Source organism: Microcaecilia unicolor, chromosome 1, assembly GCF_901765095.1.
Source record: "Microcaecilia unicolor chromosome 1, aMicUni1.1, whole genome shotgun sequence".
Classification (NCBI taxonomy): Eukaryota; Metazoa; Chordata; class Amphibia; order Gymnophiona; family Siphonopidae; genus Microcaecilia; species Microcaecilia unicolor.
The window spans coordinates 406,628,043-406,645,028 of NC_044031.1; the positions used below are offsets into that span (position 1 = coordinate 406,628,043).

The 16,986-nt window shown below is 43.4% G+C and overlaps 1 protein-coding gene across 3 annotated transcripts in view; it reads right to left on the minus strand.

Moving 5' to 3' along the window:
* LOC115460296 (thiopurine S-methyltransferase-like) overlaps window positions 1–16,986 on the minus strand; it is a 98,051-nt gene that overhangs the window by 31,540 nt on the left and 49,525 nt on the right. For all 3 annotated transcript variants that reach the window (XM_030190092.1, XM_030190091.1, XM_030190090.1), the window contains exons 3-4: window positions 5,361–5,453; window positions 4,292–4,424 (exon numbers count right to left, since the gene is read on the minus strand). In XM_030190092.1, the coding sequence (XP_030045952.1) occupies window positions 4,292–4,424; window positions 5,361–5,453 (226 nt within the window). The remainder of the gene's footprint in view (window positions 1–4,291; window positions 4,425–5,360; window positions 5,454–16,986) is intronic.

Here is a 16,986-nt window from a genome sequence, read left to right on the forward strand (position 1 = left end):
AAAAACATTCCAGACAAGTTATACCTAAAAATGCGGAATTTTTCCAAGTCCATTTAATAGCGGTCTATGGACTTGTCCTTTAGGAATCTATCTAACCCCTTTTTAAACTCCGTCAAGCTAACCGCCCGTACCACGTTCTCCGGCAACGAATTCCAGAGTCTAATTACACGTTGGGTGAAGAAAAATTTTCTCCGATTCGTTTTAAATTTACCACACTGTAGCTTCAACTCATGCCCTCTAGTCCTAGTATTTTGGATAGCGTGAACAGTCGCTTCACATCCACCCGATCCATTCCACTCATTATTTTATACACTTCTATCATATCTCCCCTCAGCCGTCTCTTCTCCAAGCTGAAAAGCCCTAGCCTTCTCAGCCTCTCTTCATAGGAAAGTCGTCCCATCCCCACTATCATTTTCGTCGCCCTTCGCTGTACCTTTTCCAATTCTACTATATCTTTTTTGAGATACGGAGACCAGTACTGAACACAATACTCCAGGTGCGGTCGCACCATGGAGCGATACAACGGCATTATAACATCCGCACACCTGGACTCCATACCCTTCCTAATAACACCCAACATTCTATTCGCTTTCCTAGCCGCAGCAGCACACTGAGCAGAAGGTTTCAGCGTATCATCGACGACGACACCCAGATCCCTTTCTTGATCCGTAACTCCTAACGCGGAACCTTGCAAGACGTAGCTATAATTCGGGTTCCTCTTACCCACATGCATCACTTTGCACTTGTCAACATTGAACTTCATCTGCCACTTGCACGCCCAATCTCCCAGTCTCGCAAGGTCCTCCTGTAATCGTTCACATTCCTCCTGCGACTTGACGACCCTGAATAATTTTGTGTCATCGGCGAATTTAATTACCTCACTAGTTATTCCCATCTCTAGGTCATTTATAAATACATTAAAAAGCAACGGACCCAGCACAGACCCCTGCGGGACCCCACTAACTACCCTCCTCCACTGAGAATACTGGCCACACAATCCTACTCTCTGCTTCCTATCTTTCAACCAGTTCTTAATCCATAATAATACCCTACCTCCGATTCCATGACTCTGCAATTTCTTCAGGAGTCTTTCGTGCGGCACTTTGTCAAACGCCTTCTGAAAATCCAGATATACAATATCAACCGGCTCCCCATTGTCCACATGTTTGCTTACCCCCTCAAAAAAATGCATTAGATTGGTGAGGCAAGACTTCCCTTCACTAAATCCGTGCTGACTTTGTCTCATCAGTCCATGTTTTTGTATATGCTCTGCAATTTTATTCTTAATAATAGCCTCCACCATCTTGCCCGGCACCGACGTCAGACTCACCGGTCTATAATTTCCCGGATCTCCTCTGGAACCCTTCTTAAAAATCGGAGTAACATTGGCTACCCTCCAGTCTTCCGGTACTACACTCGATTTTAGGGACAGATTGCATATTTCTAACAGTAGCTCCGCAAGTTCATTTTTTAGTTCTATTAATACTCTGGGATGAATACCATCAGGTCCCGGTGATTTACTACTCTTCAGCTTGCTGAACTGACCCATTACATCCTCCAAGGTTACAGAGAATTCGTTTAGTTTCTCCGACTCCCCCGCTTCAAATATTCTTTCCGGCACCGGTGTCCCCCCCAAATCCTCCTCGGTGAAGACCGAAGCAAAGAATTCATTTAATTTCTCCGCTACGGCTTTGTCCTCCCTGATCGCCCCTTTAACACCATTTTCGTCCAGCGGCCCAACCGACTCTTTGGCCGGTTTCCTGCTTTTAATGTATCTAAAAAAATTTTTACTATGTATTTTTGCTTCCAACGCTAATTTCTTCTCAAAGTCCTTTTTTGCCCTCCTTATCTCCGCTTTGCATTTGGCTTGGCATTCCTTATGATCTATCCTGTTACTTTCAGTTGGTTCTCTTCTCCACTTTCTGAAGGATTGTTTTTTGGCTCTAATGACTTCCTTTACCTTACTGTTTAGCCACGCCGGCTGACGTTTAGTCTTTTTTCCCTTTTTTCTAATACGTGGAATATATTTGTCCTGAACCTCCAGGATGGTGTTTTTAAACAGCATCCACGCCTGACGCAAGTTTTTTACTCTGCGAGCTGCTCCTTTCAGTCTTTTTTTCACCATTTTTCTCATTTTGTCGTAATCACCTTTTCTATAGTTAAATGCTAGCGTACTTGATTTCCTAGTTTCACTTCCTTCAATGCCAATATCAAAACCGATCATATTATGATCACTGTTATCAAGCGGCCCTCGTACCGTTACCCCCTGCACTAGATCATGAGCACCACTAAGGACTAAGTCTAGTATTTTTCCTTCTCTTGTCGGCTCCTGAACTAGCTGTTCCATGAAGCTGTCCTTGATTTCATCAAGAAAATCTTATGTCCCTTGCGTGTACAGATGTTACATTAACCCAGTCTATATGCGGGTAATTGAAATCCCCCATTATTATTGTGTTGCCCAGTTTGTTTGCGTCCCTGATTTCCTTTAACATTTCCGCATCTGTCTGTTCGTCCTGGCCAGGCGGACGGTAGTACACTCCTATCACTATCCTTTTCCCCTTTGCACATGGAATTTCAATCCACAGTGATTCCAAGGAGTGTTTTGTTTCCTGCAGAATTTTCAATCTATTTGATTCAAGGCTCTCGTTAATATACAATGCTACCCCTCCACCAATCCGATTCACCCTATCACTACGATATAATTTGTACCCCGGTATGACAGTGTCCCACTGGTTATCCTCCTTCCACCAGGTCTCAGAGATGCCTATTATATCTAATTTTTCATTTAGTGCAATATATTCTAACTCCCCCATCTTATTTCTTAGGCTCCTGGCATTCGCATATAGACATTTCAAACTATGTTTGTTGTTCCTAAGTACATCATGCTTAGTACTTGACAGTATTAATTGGCAATCTTTTGTCTGATTTTTATTGTTATTTAAGGATACCCGATCTACTACAATCTCTTTTGCAACCTCACTATCAGGATACTCTATCTTCCCTGTTATGGTGATATCTTTGAAAGATACCTTATCCCGAACCATGCTCTTTTGAGCGACTGTCGGCCTTCCCCCCATTTCTAGTTTAAAAGCTGCTCTATCTCCTTCTTAAACGCCGATGCCAGCAGCCTGGTCCCACTCTGGTTAAGATGGAGCCCATCCTTTCGGAATAGGCTCCCCCTTCCCCAGAATGTTGCCCAGTTCCTAACAAATCTAAAGCCCTCCTCCCTGCACCATCGTCTCATCCACGCATTGAGACTCTGGAGCTCTGCCTGTCTCTTGGGCCCTGCGCGTGGCACAGGTAGCATTTCAGAAAATGCTACCCTGGAGGATCTGGATTTCAGCTTTCTACCTAAGAGCCTAAATTTTGCTTCCAGAACCTCTCTCCCACATTTTCCTATGTCATTAGTACCCACATGTACCAAGACAGCCGTCTCCTCCCCAGCACTATATAAAATCCTATCTAGGTGACGCGTGAGGTCCGCCACCTTCGCACCAGGCAGGCAAGTCACCAGGCGATCCTCACGTCCACCAGCCACCCAGCTATCTATATGCCTAATGATCGAATCACCAAGTACAACAGCTGTCCTAACCTTTCCCTCCCGGGCAATATTTGGAGATATATCCTCGGTGCGAAAGGATAGTACATCCCCTGGTGGGCAGGTCCTGGCTACAGGAGTACTTCCTACTTCACCAGGGTGATGCTCTCCTTCTAGGAGACCTCCCTCCTCCAAGGTAGCACAGGGGCTACCTGACTGGAGGTGGGACTTCTCTACAACATCCCTGTAGGTCTCCTCTATGTAAATCTCTTTTTATCTGTACCTTTTCCTCCACTGCCAACTCCAGACTCTATACCTTTTAATCTTGCTGCACCATACGCCTTGAATGCCTGAGTCAGGACGTCAAGCTCTATCTCTGGCTATCTTCAAATCTAGGCTAAAAGCCCACCTTTTTGAGGTTGCTTTTAACTCCTATTTACTTGTTCATTACTCATGTCCGTTTTATCATTCCCACAATAAGTAAATTTCCCAATCCCTTATTTGTCCTGTTTGTCTGTCTTGATTCGATTATAAGAGGGACTGTTTCTTACATGTTTAGTGAACAGATCTGCACTTTTTTTGGAAACTTTTATTGATGCCTGTAAAAAGATGACCCCATAATAGAATGAACCTAGCTCTACAAATAACCATTTCATCTTTCTTAACTTCTGCCAAAAAGACTTGTGTTGTGTAGGTTCATCAACTTAATGTCAGAAAAGCTTTTGTTCTGTAAGACTTAATCAAGAATCAAACCTTAAATACTTTGGCCCCAGGGATGTCTGATACTTGTTCTTCAACGTAAGAAATATTTTGCTCAGTGAAGAAATCCTTCAGCCCAATTTCGCTTACGTCCACCCCAGTAATGCTGTGTCCCATGTCCGCTAACCTGGAAAACATGAAAGGAAACCAGTGTTTGGTGTTTGATATTCTTCCGTCTACAAAATGTGGATTTACTGTGCATATAAAATATATTTGAAGCACACGTTATACAGGCAAGACCTAAGGACTGAATTTTGGGGACAATTTTAAGAATCTTTTATCTATGTTCACTGGCTATCTGAAAATTGCCCTCCATCCAGGGGCAGACTGACCACTCAGGTAGCCAGGCAGTGCCCGAGGGCCCAGAGACTCCAGGGGACCCAGAGGCTCTCCTCCCGCCGCCGCAACACACTACAGCCCCCCCCAATCCTCAGTGGGACCTCTCAGGTCCCACCTTGAAGGGCCCTGGAGGTCTAGTGGCCTCTGCGGGGGCAGGAAAAAACAACACTCTTTGCTGCTCACTGCTGCCATTCTGCCCGGTGCTGCCATGTTTTAAAAACAGATGCTGAGATTCCCCGTAGTAGTCTCACAAGACTGTTGAGACCTGCGAGACTACCGTGGGAAGTCTCGGCACTCATTCTGAAAACACGGGCAGAATAGCGGTAGTGGGAAGGAAAGAGTGAGGTTCTTTCCTGCCTCTGAAGAGGCCACCTCCAGGGCCTTTCAAGGTAGGACTGGGATGGGCTAACTGAAGCTCAGGGGACTGTAGTGTGTGGCAGCTGCGACAGGGAGGGTGGTGGCAGCACAGCAGGGGAAGGGGTGTGGGCAGCGGCCAGGGGGGCCCAATGACCTTTACTGCCTGGGGGCCTAGATTACTGTCATTTCGCTAGAGTTACCCATGGGTGTCTCTAGCTTTAGCCATGCTAATTTTTAGCATGTGCTAAAAACATTAGTGTGCCTACAGCGCAGCTAAGTAAAAAGGGCCCTTATTTATAAACTATGCTTCCTTTAACACAATTATTATGTAACATGGAAAATCCAGTAAAAAGAAAAATTTATTTACCATTTCATGTCAACTGCTTTTCCACAAAGAGGGAAAAATATCCTGAGATTGGTCCTGTTGTTTAGGAGAAGATCCACGTAATTTTCTAATAACCTGCAGAAAAGTAAGAAGCTAAATGTATTTTACCTTCATAATCAAATATTATACAAAGGACAATATGAATGTATGCCTTTGGTCTTTAACCCTGTAGGGTGGTGGCTCAACATTAGTTTCTGAATGAAATCTACCGCAATAGCTGCAACTAGAATGACATGCAAAAAATGTATTCTCCCTAGTGAGGCAATTTATACTGTATACCTGCTGTATTTTGCATAACCAAAAACAGAAAAAACTGGTTCATCTGTGCTTGGTTTGCTTTTTAAAACACAAGATGAAAACAGCAATGCAACTCTTGGGCAAAGTTAGCCAGCACTATGCATTGGCACATGTCATCTCTGCCCTGATAACACTGGATCTTGTTTTGTATTCACTTAGATTTTCTTGCCTCATTTATATTCCCTCATTTCACAGAAAACAAAGACACTCACTTGTAGTAGATGGTCTCCAAGGACAGCAAGATAGAAACAGAAACATGATGGCAGATAAGGGTTAAATGGCCCATCCAGTCTGCCCTTCCACAGTAACCACTAACTCCTTCTTTTCCTAAAGGATCCCACATGTCTGTCCCATGCTTTCATAAATTCTGACACAGCCTATCTCCACGACTGCCATTGGGAGGCCATTCTACACATCCACCACCCTTTCAATGAAAGACTCTTCTTAACTTCATCCTATGCCCTTTCATTCCAGAATTTTCCTTCATTTGATGGATACTGTAACTGGTGAGTGGCGTCATCCAACGGAGCCTCCTGTGGTAAGCACTCACCAGCGTTCTCTCTCAAAGCCTTTGGAAATGGCCTACCATGTTTGCTATTGAGGCAGACATGGGAAGCAACTGCTTGCCCTGGGATTTGTAATATGAAGTGTTGCCAAGATTTGGGTTTCTGCCAGGTACTTATGACCTGGCTTGGCCACTGTTTGGAAAACAGGATACTGGGCTAGATGGACCATTGGTCTGACCCAGTATGGCTAGTCTTATGTTCTTATGTACCAAGCACATGTGCCTTCTTTCCTGCAATCTTCATGCGGGACCAGGTGAGTCTAGTTTCGATAACTGATAGAATTAAACTCCAAGGGTAGGTGGGTAGATCAGTAAGGCTATCCATCCTGCTCTCCTCAGAAAACACTTGCTATAGTTGAGTGATTTTGTTTTCTTGGTGGGAATCCCTAGCTACCAGGTTGTCTTAAATAAAACAGGAAAAAAGGTTTGGAACAGGCATGGCCTAATATGATAAGCAAAACTTCATGACAGCCTGCAAAAAAACAACAACAAAAAAACAAAACAAATGGGGCCTGGGGGGGGGGGGTGGAGTTGGATTCTAGATCCCCCCCAATAAATTCTAACCAAACTGGCTGTCGTGTAGGGAGTCTTCTTCCAGACAGTGAAAGGGTAAATGTATGAAATCAAGACCAATGTTGAAGCTCTGCAGATCTCCTCTATGGAGGCTGACCTCAGGTGGACTACCAACACAACCATGATTTTGACATTGTGAGCTTTGACGTGACTCTCCAGAGTCAGCTCAGCTTGGGCATAAGTAAAGGAGATGCAGTTTGCAAGACAATTGGAAAAAGTATGTTTACTGATGGCAGTCCCCATCCTGTTAGGGTCAAAAGAAACAAAAAAATGGAGTGGATTTCCATGGGCTTTAGTCTGTTCAAGTTAGAAGGCCAAGGCTCTCTTGCAGTCCAGATTGTGCATTGTGTTCTCACCTTGATGAGCATGTGGCTTTGGGAAAAATGTTGGCTGAACAACTGACTGGTAAAGATGGAATTCTGACACTACCTTAGGAAGAAATTTAGGATGTGTGCACAAACCACTCTATTGTTTTGAAACTAAGCCTGGAGCATACTGACACTCTGTCAGTATGTTCCAGTGATGGTCATCAAAAACAAGAACTTCCAGGTCAGGTACTTCAGGTGACAGGTATCAAGTGGCTCTTAAGGAGTTTTTGTCAGCCAAGTGAGGACAACATTGAGATTCCATGACACTGTGGGAGGTTTGATAGGAGGTTTTAGTAAAAGCAAGCTCCTCATAAAGTGAAAAACTAAAGGCCGAGCAGAGATGAGTTTACCCTCTACACCAGGAGTGGGCAACCTTTATATACAGAGGGATATATGAATGTCAGTACTATCCCAAGCAGGCCACATCTTTCTCCTCCCCCCCCCCCCCCCCCCCCCACAGGGTCTAGCATTTCTCTCCTTCCTTATGCCACACACTCCCAATCTCCAATATCTCTCTCCTTCCTTCTACCTCTCCCTCCCTGTGAACTGTTTCAATTCCTTACCTCTCACCCCAGGGGTGGCAAATCTATAATTGGCATAAGAGGAATTGCGTGGTTGGTCAGCACAGCGCCTTGAGCATCTATGCATCTATCTATGTGCAGATGCTCAAGGTCCTGCACTAGCCAGCCACACAATGCCTCTTATGGTGATTGTAGATTCGCCATCCAGGAGGAAGGAAGTAAGGAATTAAAACACCTCGCTAGTGAGGGAAGCAGGAAAAGAAAATGTGGGGGTGCCATGGCACCTGCGGTTTCTCCCATTCTGATACTTATGCTTGCAGGCCGCATGAAATTCAGTGGCGGGCCGCAGGTTGCCCACTCCTGCTTTACTCAGTGATGATAAGCTCCAACTGTACTAAGATGTGAATCCTTACAGATTTGTCCTTGAGGCCTGTCTCAGAGAGGTGTACAATGTAATCAAGCAGTTTTTGTGTAGGACAGGAGAAAGGGTTTAGGGCCTTGCTCTCATACCAGATGGAAAATCGTATGACTTCTTAGTGAAAACTCTTCTGGATGCAAGAATGACCTGAGTTGCATCTTCTAGTAGGTTCAAAATGTTCACTTCTAACCTCACAACATCCAAGCCATGAGGGCCAAAGATGGGAGATTAGGCTCTAAAACGGACCCCTCGTTCTGAGTGATGAGGGTTGGAAAGTACTCCAGTCTCTATGAATCTTTGGAGGACAGCTCCAGAAGTAGAGTGAACCATATCTACTGGTGCCAATATGGCACAATGAGAATCCACTGTTCCTGCTTGAGTTTCAGGAGAGTTTTCACTATAAGAGGTTTTGGAAGATACACAAACAGAAGGCCCATCCCCCAATCAAGGATATGGGCATCCAAGACCAGCTTGCCTTATGACCCTAGTCTGGAGCAAAACTGAGGAATCTTGTTGATGCAAGTGGTGGCAAAATCATCCACCAAAAGGGTGCCCCACTCTCAGATGATATTACAGGCAGCACCCATATTTAAGGACAACTCATGTGTCCACCAGACAGTTGTTTATCTTTGCCAGGTAAGTGGCTCTGAGCACTATACTGTGGGAGACAGACCACCAATGATGGTAAGAATCCGTGCCTTCCTACATAGAAAATCGCAACCTGGTTGTCTATGTGGATCAGAATGATTTGGTTCTCTATCTCTGAAGGCCTTTAGAGTGTTCCAAATAACTCTTATCTCTAGGAAGTTGTGGAGTTGCCTCTCCTGAACAGACCACTGACCCTGGGTGTGGAGCCCATCTATATGAGATCCACCCTAGACTGAAAGCATCTGTCATCAGTGTCTATAGTGTTGAAGAATTCAAAGTGAGAATTCCTTGTCCAAATTGCTTTGAATTACACACCAAGACAGAGAGCTCCTGAATGAGTGATGATATCGTGAATGTTCCTCTTGGCTTGAGACCACAGTGAAGACAGGGTTGAACTGAGGCATGATGTGGAGGGGCATAATCGAACGCGAACGCCCATCTCCATGGGCGTCTATCTCCGAGAACGGGTGCGTGAAGGGGCGGGACAAACCGTATTTTCGGAAAAAATGGGCGTCTATCTTTTTTCCGATAATACGGTTTGTGCCAGCCAAATGCATCAGATTTGTGCGGATTTGAGCTGGGCGGTTTCGTTTTTCAGCGAAAATGGAAACTGAAGGCATCCAGCTCAAAAACGACCAAATCCAAGGCATTGGGTCGTCGGAGGGGCCAGAATTCGTAGTGCACTGGTCCCCCTCACATGCCAGGACACCAACCGGGCACCCTAGGGAGCACTTGTAAAAATTTTTTAAAAAGTTAACTTCCTCTGAAGTCCATAGCTCCTTTCCCTTGGGGGCTGAGCCCCCCAAATCCCCCCCAAAACCCACTGCCCACAACTCTACACCATTACCATAGCACTTATGGCTGAAGGGGGGCACCTAGATGTGGGTACAGTGGGTTTTGGGGGCGGTTTGGAGGGCTCCCATTTACCACCACAAGTGTAACAGGTAGGGGGGGATGGGCCTGGGTCCACCTGGCTGAAGTCCGCTGCACCCACTAACAACTGCTCCAGGGACCTGCATACTGCTATGATGGAGCTGGGTATGACAATTGAAGTTGGCATACAGGCTGAAAAAAAAAAGTTTTTAAAGTTGTTTTTTTGGGTGGGAGGGGGTTAGTGACCACTGGGGGAGTCAGGGGTGGTCATCCCCGATTCCCTCCGGTGGTCATCTGGTCATTTAGGGCACTTTTTTGGGACTTGGTCGTGAAAAAAAGGGTCGAAAAAAGTGACCCACATTCACGCTAAAAATGCCTTTTTCGATTATCGGCCAAGGACGCCCATCTCTCCTCGGCTGATAAACACGCCCCAGTCCCGCCTTCACCACGCCTCTGACACGCCCCCATCAACTTTTGCCGTTTCCGCAACAGATTGCAGTTGACGACACCCAAAATCGGCTTTTGATTATTCCGATTTGGGCGCCCACGGGAGAAAGACGCCCATCTCCTGATTTGGGTCGAAATATGGGCGTCTTTCTCTTTCGAAAATAAGGCAGATAGTATGATGTCCACAATGGGGGCTATGTGGCTAGCAGCCTCAACATTTGCCAAGTTGATACGGCTGAAAGCCTCTATTTAATTGACAGTGAGAAAGTCCTTAGTTCGAGTTGTGTCTAGAAGGGCTCTTATGAATTCCAATTGCTCGGATGGGCCGATGTCGGCCTTTGGATAGTTTATCATGAACCCTAGTAATTACAGCATAAGAACATAAGAATAGCCATACTGGGGCAGATTGATGTTCCATCTGGCCCAGTATCCTGCTTCCAGCAATGGCCAATCCAGGTCACAAGTACCAGGCAGAATCTCAAACAGTAGCAAGATTCCATGATAACAATCCCAGGGACAGCAGTGGCCTTCCCCATTTCTATCTCAATAGCAGACTATGGACTTTTCCTCCAGGAACTTATCCAACCCTTTTTTAAACCCAGATACATTAACTGCTGTTACCACATCCTCTGGTAATGAGTTCCAGAGGCTAATTATTCATTGAGTGGGAAAATATTTCCTCCTATTCATTTTAAAAGTATTACCTTGTAATTTCATTGAGTGTCCCCTAGTCTTAGTACTTTTTGAAAGAATAAACAATCAATTCATGTTTACCTGCTCTATATCTCTCAGGATTTTATAGATCTCTATCATATCCCTCCTCAGCTGTCTCTTTTGCAAGCTGAAGAGCCCTAACCTCTTAAGCCTTTCCACATATGAGAGGAGTTTCATACCCTTAATCATTTTGGTCACCCTTCTTTGAACCTTTTCTAATTCTGCTGTATCTTTTTTGAGATATAGCAACCAGAACTGCATACAATACTCAAGGTGAGGTCGTGCCATAGAGCGATACAGAGGCACTGTAGTATTCTTTGTCCTGTTTTCTATCCCTTTCCTAATAAGAACATAAGAATAGTCATACTAGGTCAGACCGATGGACTATCTAGCTCAGTATCCTGCTTCCAATAGTGGCCAATTCAGGTCACAAGTACCTGGCAGAAACCCAATTAGTAGCAACATTCCATGCTACCAATCCCGGGGCAAACAGTGGCTTCCCCCATGTCCCTCTCAATAACAGTCTATGGACTTTTCCTCCAGGAACTTGTCCAAACCTTTTTTAAACCCAGATACGCTAACCGCTGTTACCACATCCTCTAGTAGTGAGTTCCAGAGCTTAACTATTCTTTGAGTTAAAAAATATTCCTCCTATTTGTTTCAAAAGTATTTCCGTGTAATTTCATTGAGTGTCTCCTAGTCTTTGTACTTTTTGAAAGAGTGAAAAATCGATTCACTTCTAACTGTTCTACACCACTCAGGATTTTATAGACCTCAATTATATCCCCTCTCAGCCAACTTTTTTCCAAGCTGATGAGCCCTAACCTCTCCACTTTTCTCTTCTGTGCCTCGGATGGCCCCGCCATATTTTAAAAATGGCTGCAGAGGCTTCCGGTGGCAGTCTCGGCAGCCATTTTGGGAAAACATGGCGGAATGCCCGCAGCATAGAAGAGAAAACTGAAGAGAGCCCAAGACAGAGTAGCGGCAGTGGGCAGGAAAGAGTGGGATTCTTTCCAGCCCCCGCAGCCGCAGAGACCACTACACCACCATGGCAATGCTGATCATAGGGGGGATAGGGACACAGGGGCAATGCTGATCACAGGGGGAGGATTAGGGACACAGGGAGGGGGAATGCAAAATGAGGCATGGTAGGGAGATGCTGAATTTAGGGGAGGATAGGGACACAGAGGACAAATGCTGAACACGGAGAAAGGGATAGAGCAGGGGCGTAGCCAGACAACAGATTTTGGGTGGGCCTAGGCAAGAAATGGGTGGGCACCAAGTGTTCTCCTCCCTCTCCCTCACCATCAAAAAAATATCTCAGCTGGCGGGAAAATGCTTCTTTCCACCTTGGCAGTCTGCAGCAGGCATTCGCTGAAAACTGAGTATGTGCAGGTGCTGGTATTGTGGACAGTAGCGTTTTTGTTACCATCAGGGGGAAGTCTTCAGGTGACAGAGCTTGAGATCCCCACCAGCTACCACTAAATGTGTGCTACTGTTGGGTGGGCCTGAACCCTAAGTAGGTGGGCCATGGCCCACCTGTGGCTACGCCACTGGGATAGAGATAGAGATACAGGGGAGATGCAGACAGGATGGATAGGGACTCGGAGAAATGATAGACAGTGGATATGGAGAGGAAATGGACAGGAGAGCCTGAAAAGACAGGGGAAAAAAACAGAGAAAAGCAGACAAGAGATACTGGGACTAAAGCAAATAGAAAAATAAAATGCTCAGACAACATAGGTAGAAAAATATTTTCTATTTATTAATTGGAATATGTTAGCTTTTGGAAATGTGCATCTCTTTTGCATTTAAGTTTCTATTTCTCTATTAGTGCTGTGTGCAGAGTCTGACCTTGAGGTTTCCAGTTCATTTTTTGCCATCATATCTTTATTATTGATCTGTGGTCCCTTGTTTCTTATTTGTTGAGGATCTGTCTGTGTTCTGCATGTGTGACCAAGGAGCAGTATTCAGCTGTCATGTAAGGTCTGTGTAGTCCTGTTTGTTTTGTTTTCTTAACTAGGTAGAGCATTGCTGTTTTAGGGTGAGGTATAATATTTACAGTACTGCCTTTTCATATATAAGGTTATTGCTCTTTCAGTCCTGGGAGTTAGTGCTGTTATGGTATGAGTGTATTTTTGTTAATTTATTAGGTCTGCCACCTCTGTTGGGCAGCGGAAGCCATGGGCTTTCTACTATCTTGAAAAGGATTGCATGTTCCCTCCAAATAGTTAATTACCCCAACCTTGTGTCTGCTCATGACAGTTTTACATAGAGCAGCAGCAGGCTCCCCAATTAGAGAGAAACCCAGTAGTCAGTAGATATAGTAATATAGTTTATTAGCATCAGTATCTTACCCAACGATCGTACATGCAGATCAGGCATTTACATGATGGAACAGCACTTCACGACATGACTACATACCTCTGGAGTCTTCTGAAGTCTTCTGATCTAATACCCTTCAGACTCCCCCTTTTATACCATTTTGGCACTATTGATTCCAATGGACCCCAGCTTTCTCACCAGAGCTCTTGACCCTTATCAGTTGATAAGAAATGACTTCACATATTCTCAAGCTCTAACTATAAACAAGATGTGCTCAGAGCGCAACTTGTGAGATGACTTCACAGGTGATTTTGCTCTCCTCAGCTCCCCCCTCCCCTTTGGATGTTCTCATCCTACTTGCATCTGACCCACTACTATCTTTCATTTTAATCAAAACATCTTAGCTCATGACTTCTCACAGGTGACAGTCCCAGGATTGTTTACAAGAGCAAATGCCCCCCTCCCTTGCCAGCTCTCTGGGAACTCACTTCAGCGTGAGCTGCAGTGAAATTTATTTTGTATCAGAGATGATTTTTGCTTTTAAGAGGCCTAGCTCTTAGCCTGAGCCACTGGCCTGTATTTTACTGAGAGCAAGGGCTAGCATATTTCTACAAATATTCGTGCAAATCTATATAGTGTCTTGCACTGGCGGGATTGTATGTTGGCCTTACTATGATGACATTAAAAAATGTAATATAATTTTAGTTTGTCCTAACTTCAGACCAGAACTGATGGCTGAGAGCAAGCGAGATGTGTAAGAGAGTAGAGAAGCAAACTTATGATCTACTTTAATTCAATTCAGATTTAATTCAATCTGCTTTAATTCAATTGCCTAAGATATATAAATATATACACACACACACATCTATATATATATACACACACACACATATATATATTTGTTTAATTAATTTTATTGCCACTTTATTCTTAGGCATTTGATACATATTTAATATCTAAATTTTAAAGTCCTTGCAACTACTTTGCTGATCTTTCTTTCTGTATGTTGTCAGACAATTATGGACTCGGAACCTGCCCTGGTCCCACTCACTTTAGTCACCCCAAAGAGCTGAGCCACTGACCGCCTATGGAGCCTTTTCTCATATGGGAGGAGTTCCATCCCCTTTATCATTTTGGTCTCTCTTCTTTGAAACTGTTCTAATTAGTCACCATATATAAAATTCTCTAGTTAGCGTGTGCTAATTCTCTTAACATGCGTTAAGGTGCGTTACGGCCCTAATGCTGCTTGATGACTTCTCCTCTTAGAGGCTAATCTTTAAAAGGAATTCTGCACTTAAAACAGTGCTTTACACATATAGAATTGACCATGAGATATGTCAGCAAATTTAGATACAAACATTCTGCAGGACAAAATTCTCCAGTGGTTTATTCCAGAAGAAAGGAGGTTGAAGTGTTTCAGGCTTCTTGGTTTAGCCTTTTCTCCATCTGGAATACGACCAGGTAATATAGCCCAGTCTCTCTAGGCCCTTTAACATTTGTATAAATGCCCACTCTAAATCTCTAAGGAGACTTTGCAGAGCAGCTAATATCTGAACTGCCAACTTCTCCAAACTGTCTTCAAACACAGCACACAGTAACCACATACCTAAACTACTCTCCTCAGCAGAGCAAACAAAGAAAAGGGGAGGAGGGGAAAACACAAGTCCCCTTCAAAAAGGTTTCAAATGCAAGCATATTTCTCTCTCCCACTCCTGTGCCTTACAGTTCTCCAGCATTTCAACCAATCCACAATAAAAGGATAAAGGAATAATGTCTCTTTAACGGAGGCCTGATTTTCTTTAAGTTCAGGCAACCAAGCCTGGCCACAACTCGCCTATATATGTTTAGAACTGTTTCTCAATTATCTGCTTGTATACTATAACTTTGTTTAATTATCATCATGATGACCAAGACTTTGTAATACTAAATGTTTATTTACTAACATTCTTCCACTACTCATGATGTATTGTAAGCCACTTTCAGCCTGCAAAGATGTGGGGTAAGGTGGGATACAAATGCAATAAATAAATAAATAAATAAATAAATAAAATAAATATCCACTCAGTCAGTATTACAGTTTCTCAACTGGGAATTGGCACTCAGTATCTGACTGTATGGTTGGTGTAAGTGTTTGCTCCTAAATGATTGTACATGCATATACCTGGTTGCACTCCAATTAGATATCTTTTTGGTGCCTAGGTATAGCTGTACTGTCATAGAAAGTAATTCTATGGCTGTGCATCTATGGTTAGGTGCCCAGAGGGAATACTAGTGTAACTAGGTATATACGCACATTTATGCACATATCTGGCACATAAATGTTAGTGCCTTAGAAGAGAAGGTGAGGAGGTCACTACCCATTGCAAAATTAAACTCTGGAATTCTTTGCCAGAGAATGTAGTAAAAGCTGTTAGCTTAGCAGGGTTTAAAAAAAGGTTTGGATTGCTTCCTAAAAAAAAAGTCCATAAGCCATTATTAAAATGGACTTAAGGAAAATTCACTGCTTATTTATAGGATAAATAAGGTTATGTCTACCTAACCTCAAAACAAACTAAATATTATTGAAATAACCTCAGAAATGGAATACTAACCCCTACCCCTATACAAATCACTCTCCTAGACTATTATAAACATATTCCACGCCAGTTTTGATCACTTATATTAAGTGCTTTATTTCAACTTAAACGAAACACTGTAACCATCTCTTTGTAATATGTAAGCCACATTGAACCTACCAACAGGTGGGGAAATGTGGGATACAAATGAAATAAATACAATTAAATAAGCAGCATAAATTGTACTGTACTGTTTTGGGATCTTGCCAGGTACTTGTAACCTGGATTGGCCACTGTTGGAAACAGGATGCTGGGCTTGATGGACCAGTATGGCAATACTTATGTACGCTATATCTTTTTTGAGATATGGCAACCAAAATTGAACACAATACTCAAGGTGAGGTCACATACTGGAGCGATACAGAGACATTATAATATTCTTGATCTTATTTTGCATCCCTTTCCTAATAATTCCTAGCACCCTGTTTGCTTTTTTTTGTTGCTGACACACACTGTGCAGAAGATTTCAGAATACTGTCTACAATGACACCTAGATCTTTTTCTTGAGAGGTGATTCCTAAGGTGGACCCTAGCATCAGATAACTATAATTTGGATTATTCTGACCAATGTGCATCACTTTACATTTGTCCACATTAAATTTCATCTGCCATTTGGATACCCAGTCTTCCAGATTTCTAAGTTCTTCCTGCAATTTTTCACAATCCGTACGCATTTTGACAACTTTGAATAGTTTTGTGTCATCTGTAAATTTAATCACCTCACTCACTGTTCCATTTTCAAGATCATTTATAAATATGTTACATACTGGTCCCAGTATAGATCCCTGCGCCTCTCCACTGTTTACCCTCCTCCATTGAGAAAAATGGCCATTTAACCCTACCCTCTGTTTTCTGTCCAATAACAAGTTTTTAATCCACAGAAGGACATTGCCTCCTATCCCATGTCTTTTTAATTACTTCAGGAGTCTCTCATGAAGGACTTTGTCGACAGCTTTCTGAAAATCTAGATACACTACACCAACCAGCTCACCTTTATCCACATGTTTATTCATGACTTAAAAGAAATGAAGCAAAGCAAATTGGTGAGGCAAGACATCCCTTGGCTAAATCCATGTTGACTCTGTCCCATTAAACAATGTTTGTCTATGTGTTCAGTAATTTTATTCTTTATAATAGTTTTCACTAATTTCCCTGGCACTGATATCAGGTTTACCAGTCTGTAATTTCCCAACCATCCCTGATGCCCTTTTTAAAAATTGGTGTTAAATTGGCTACTTTCCAAT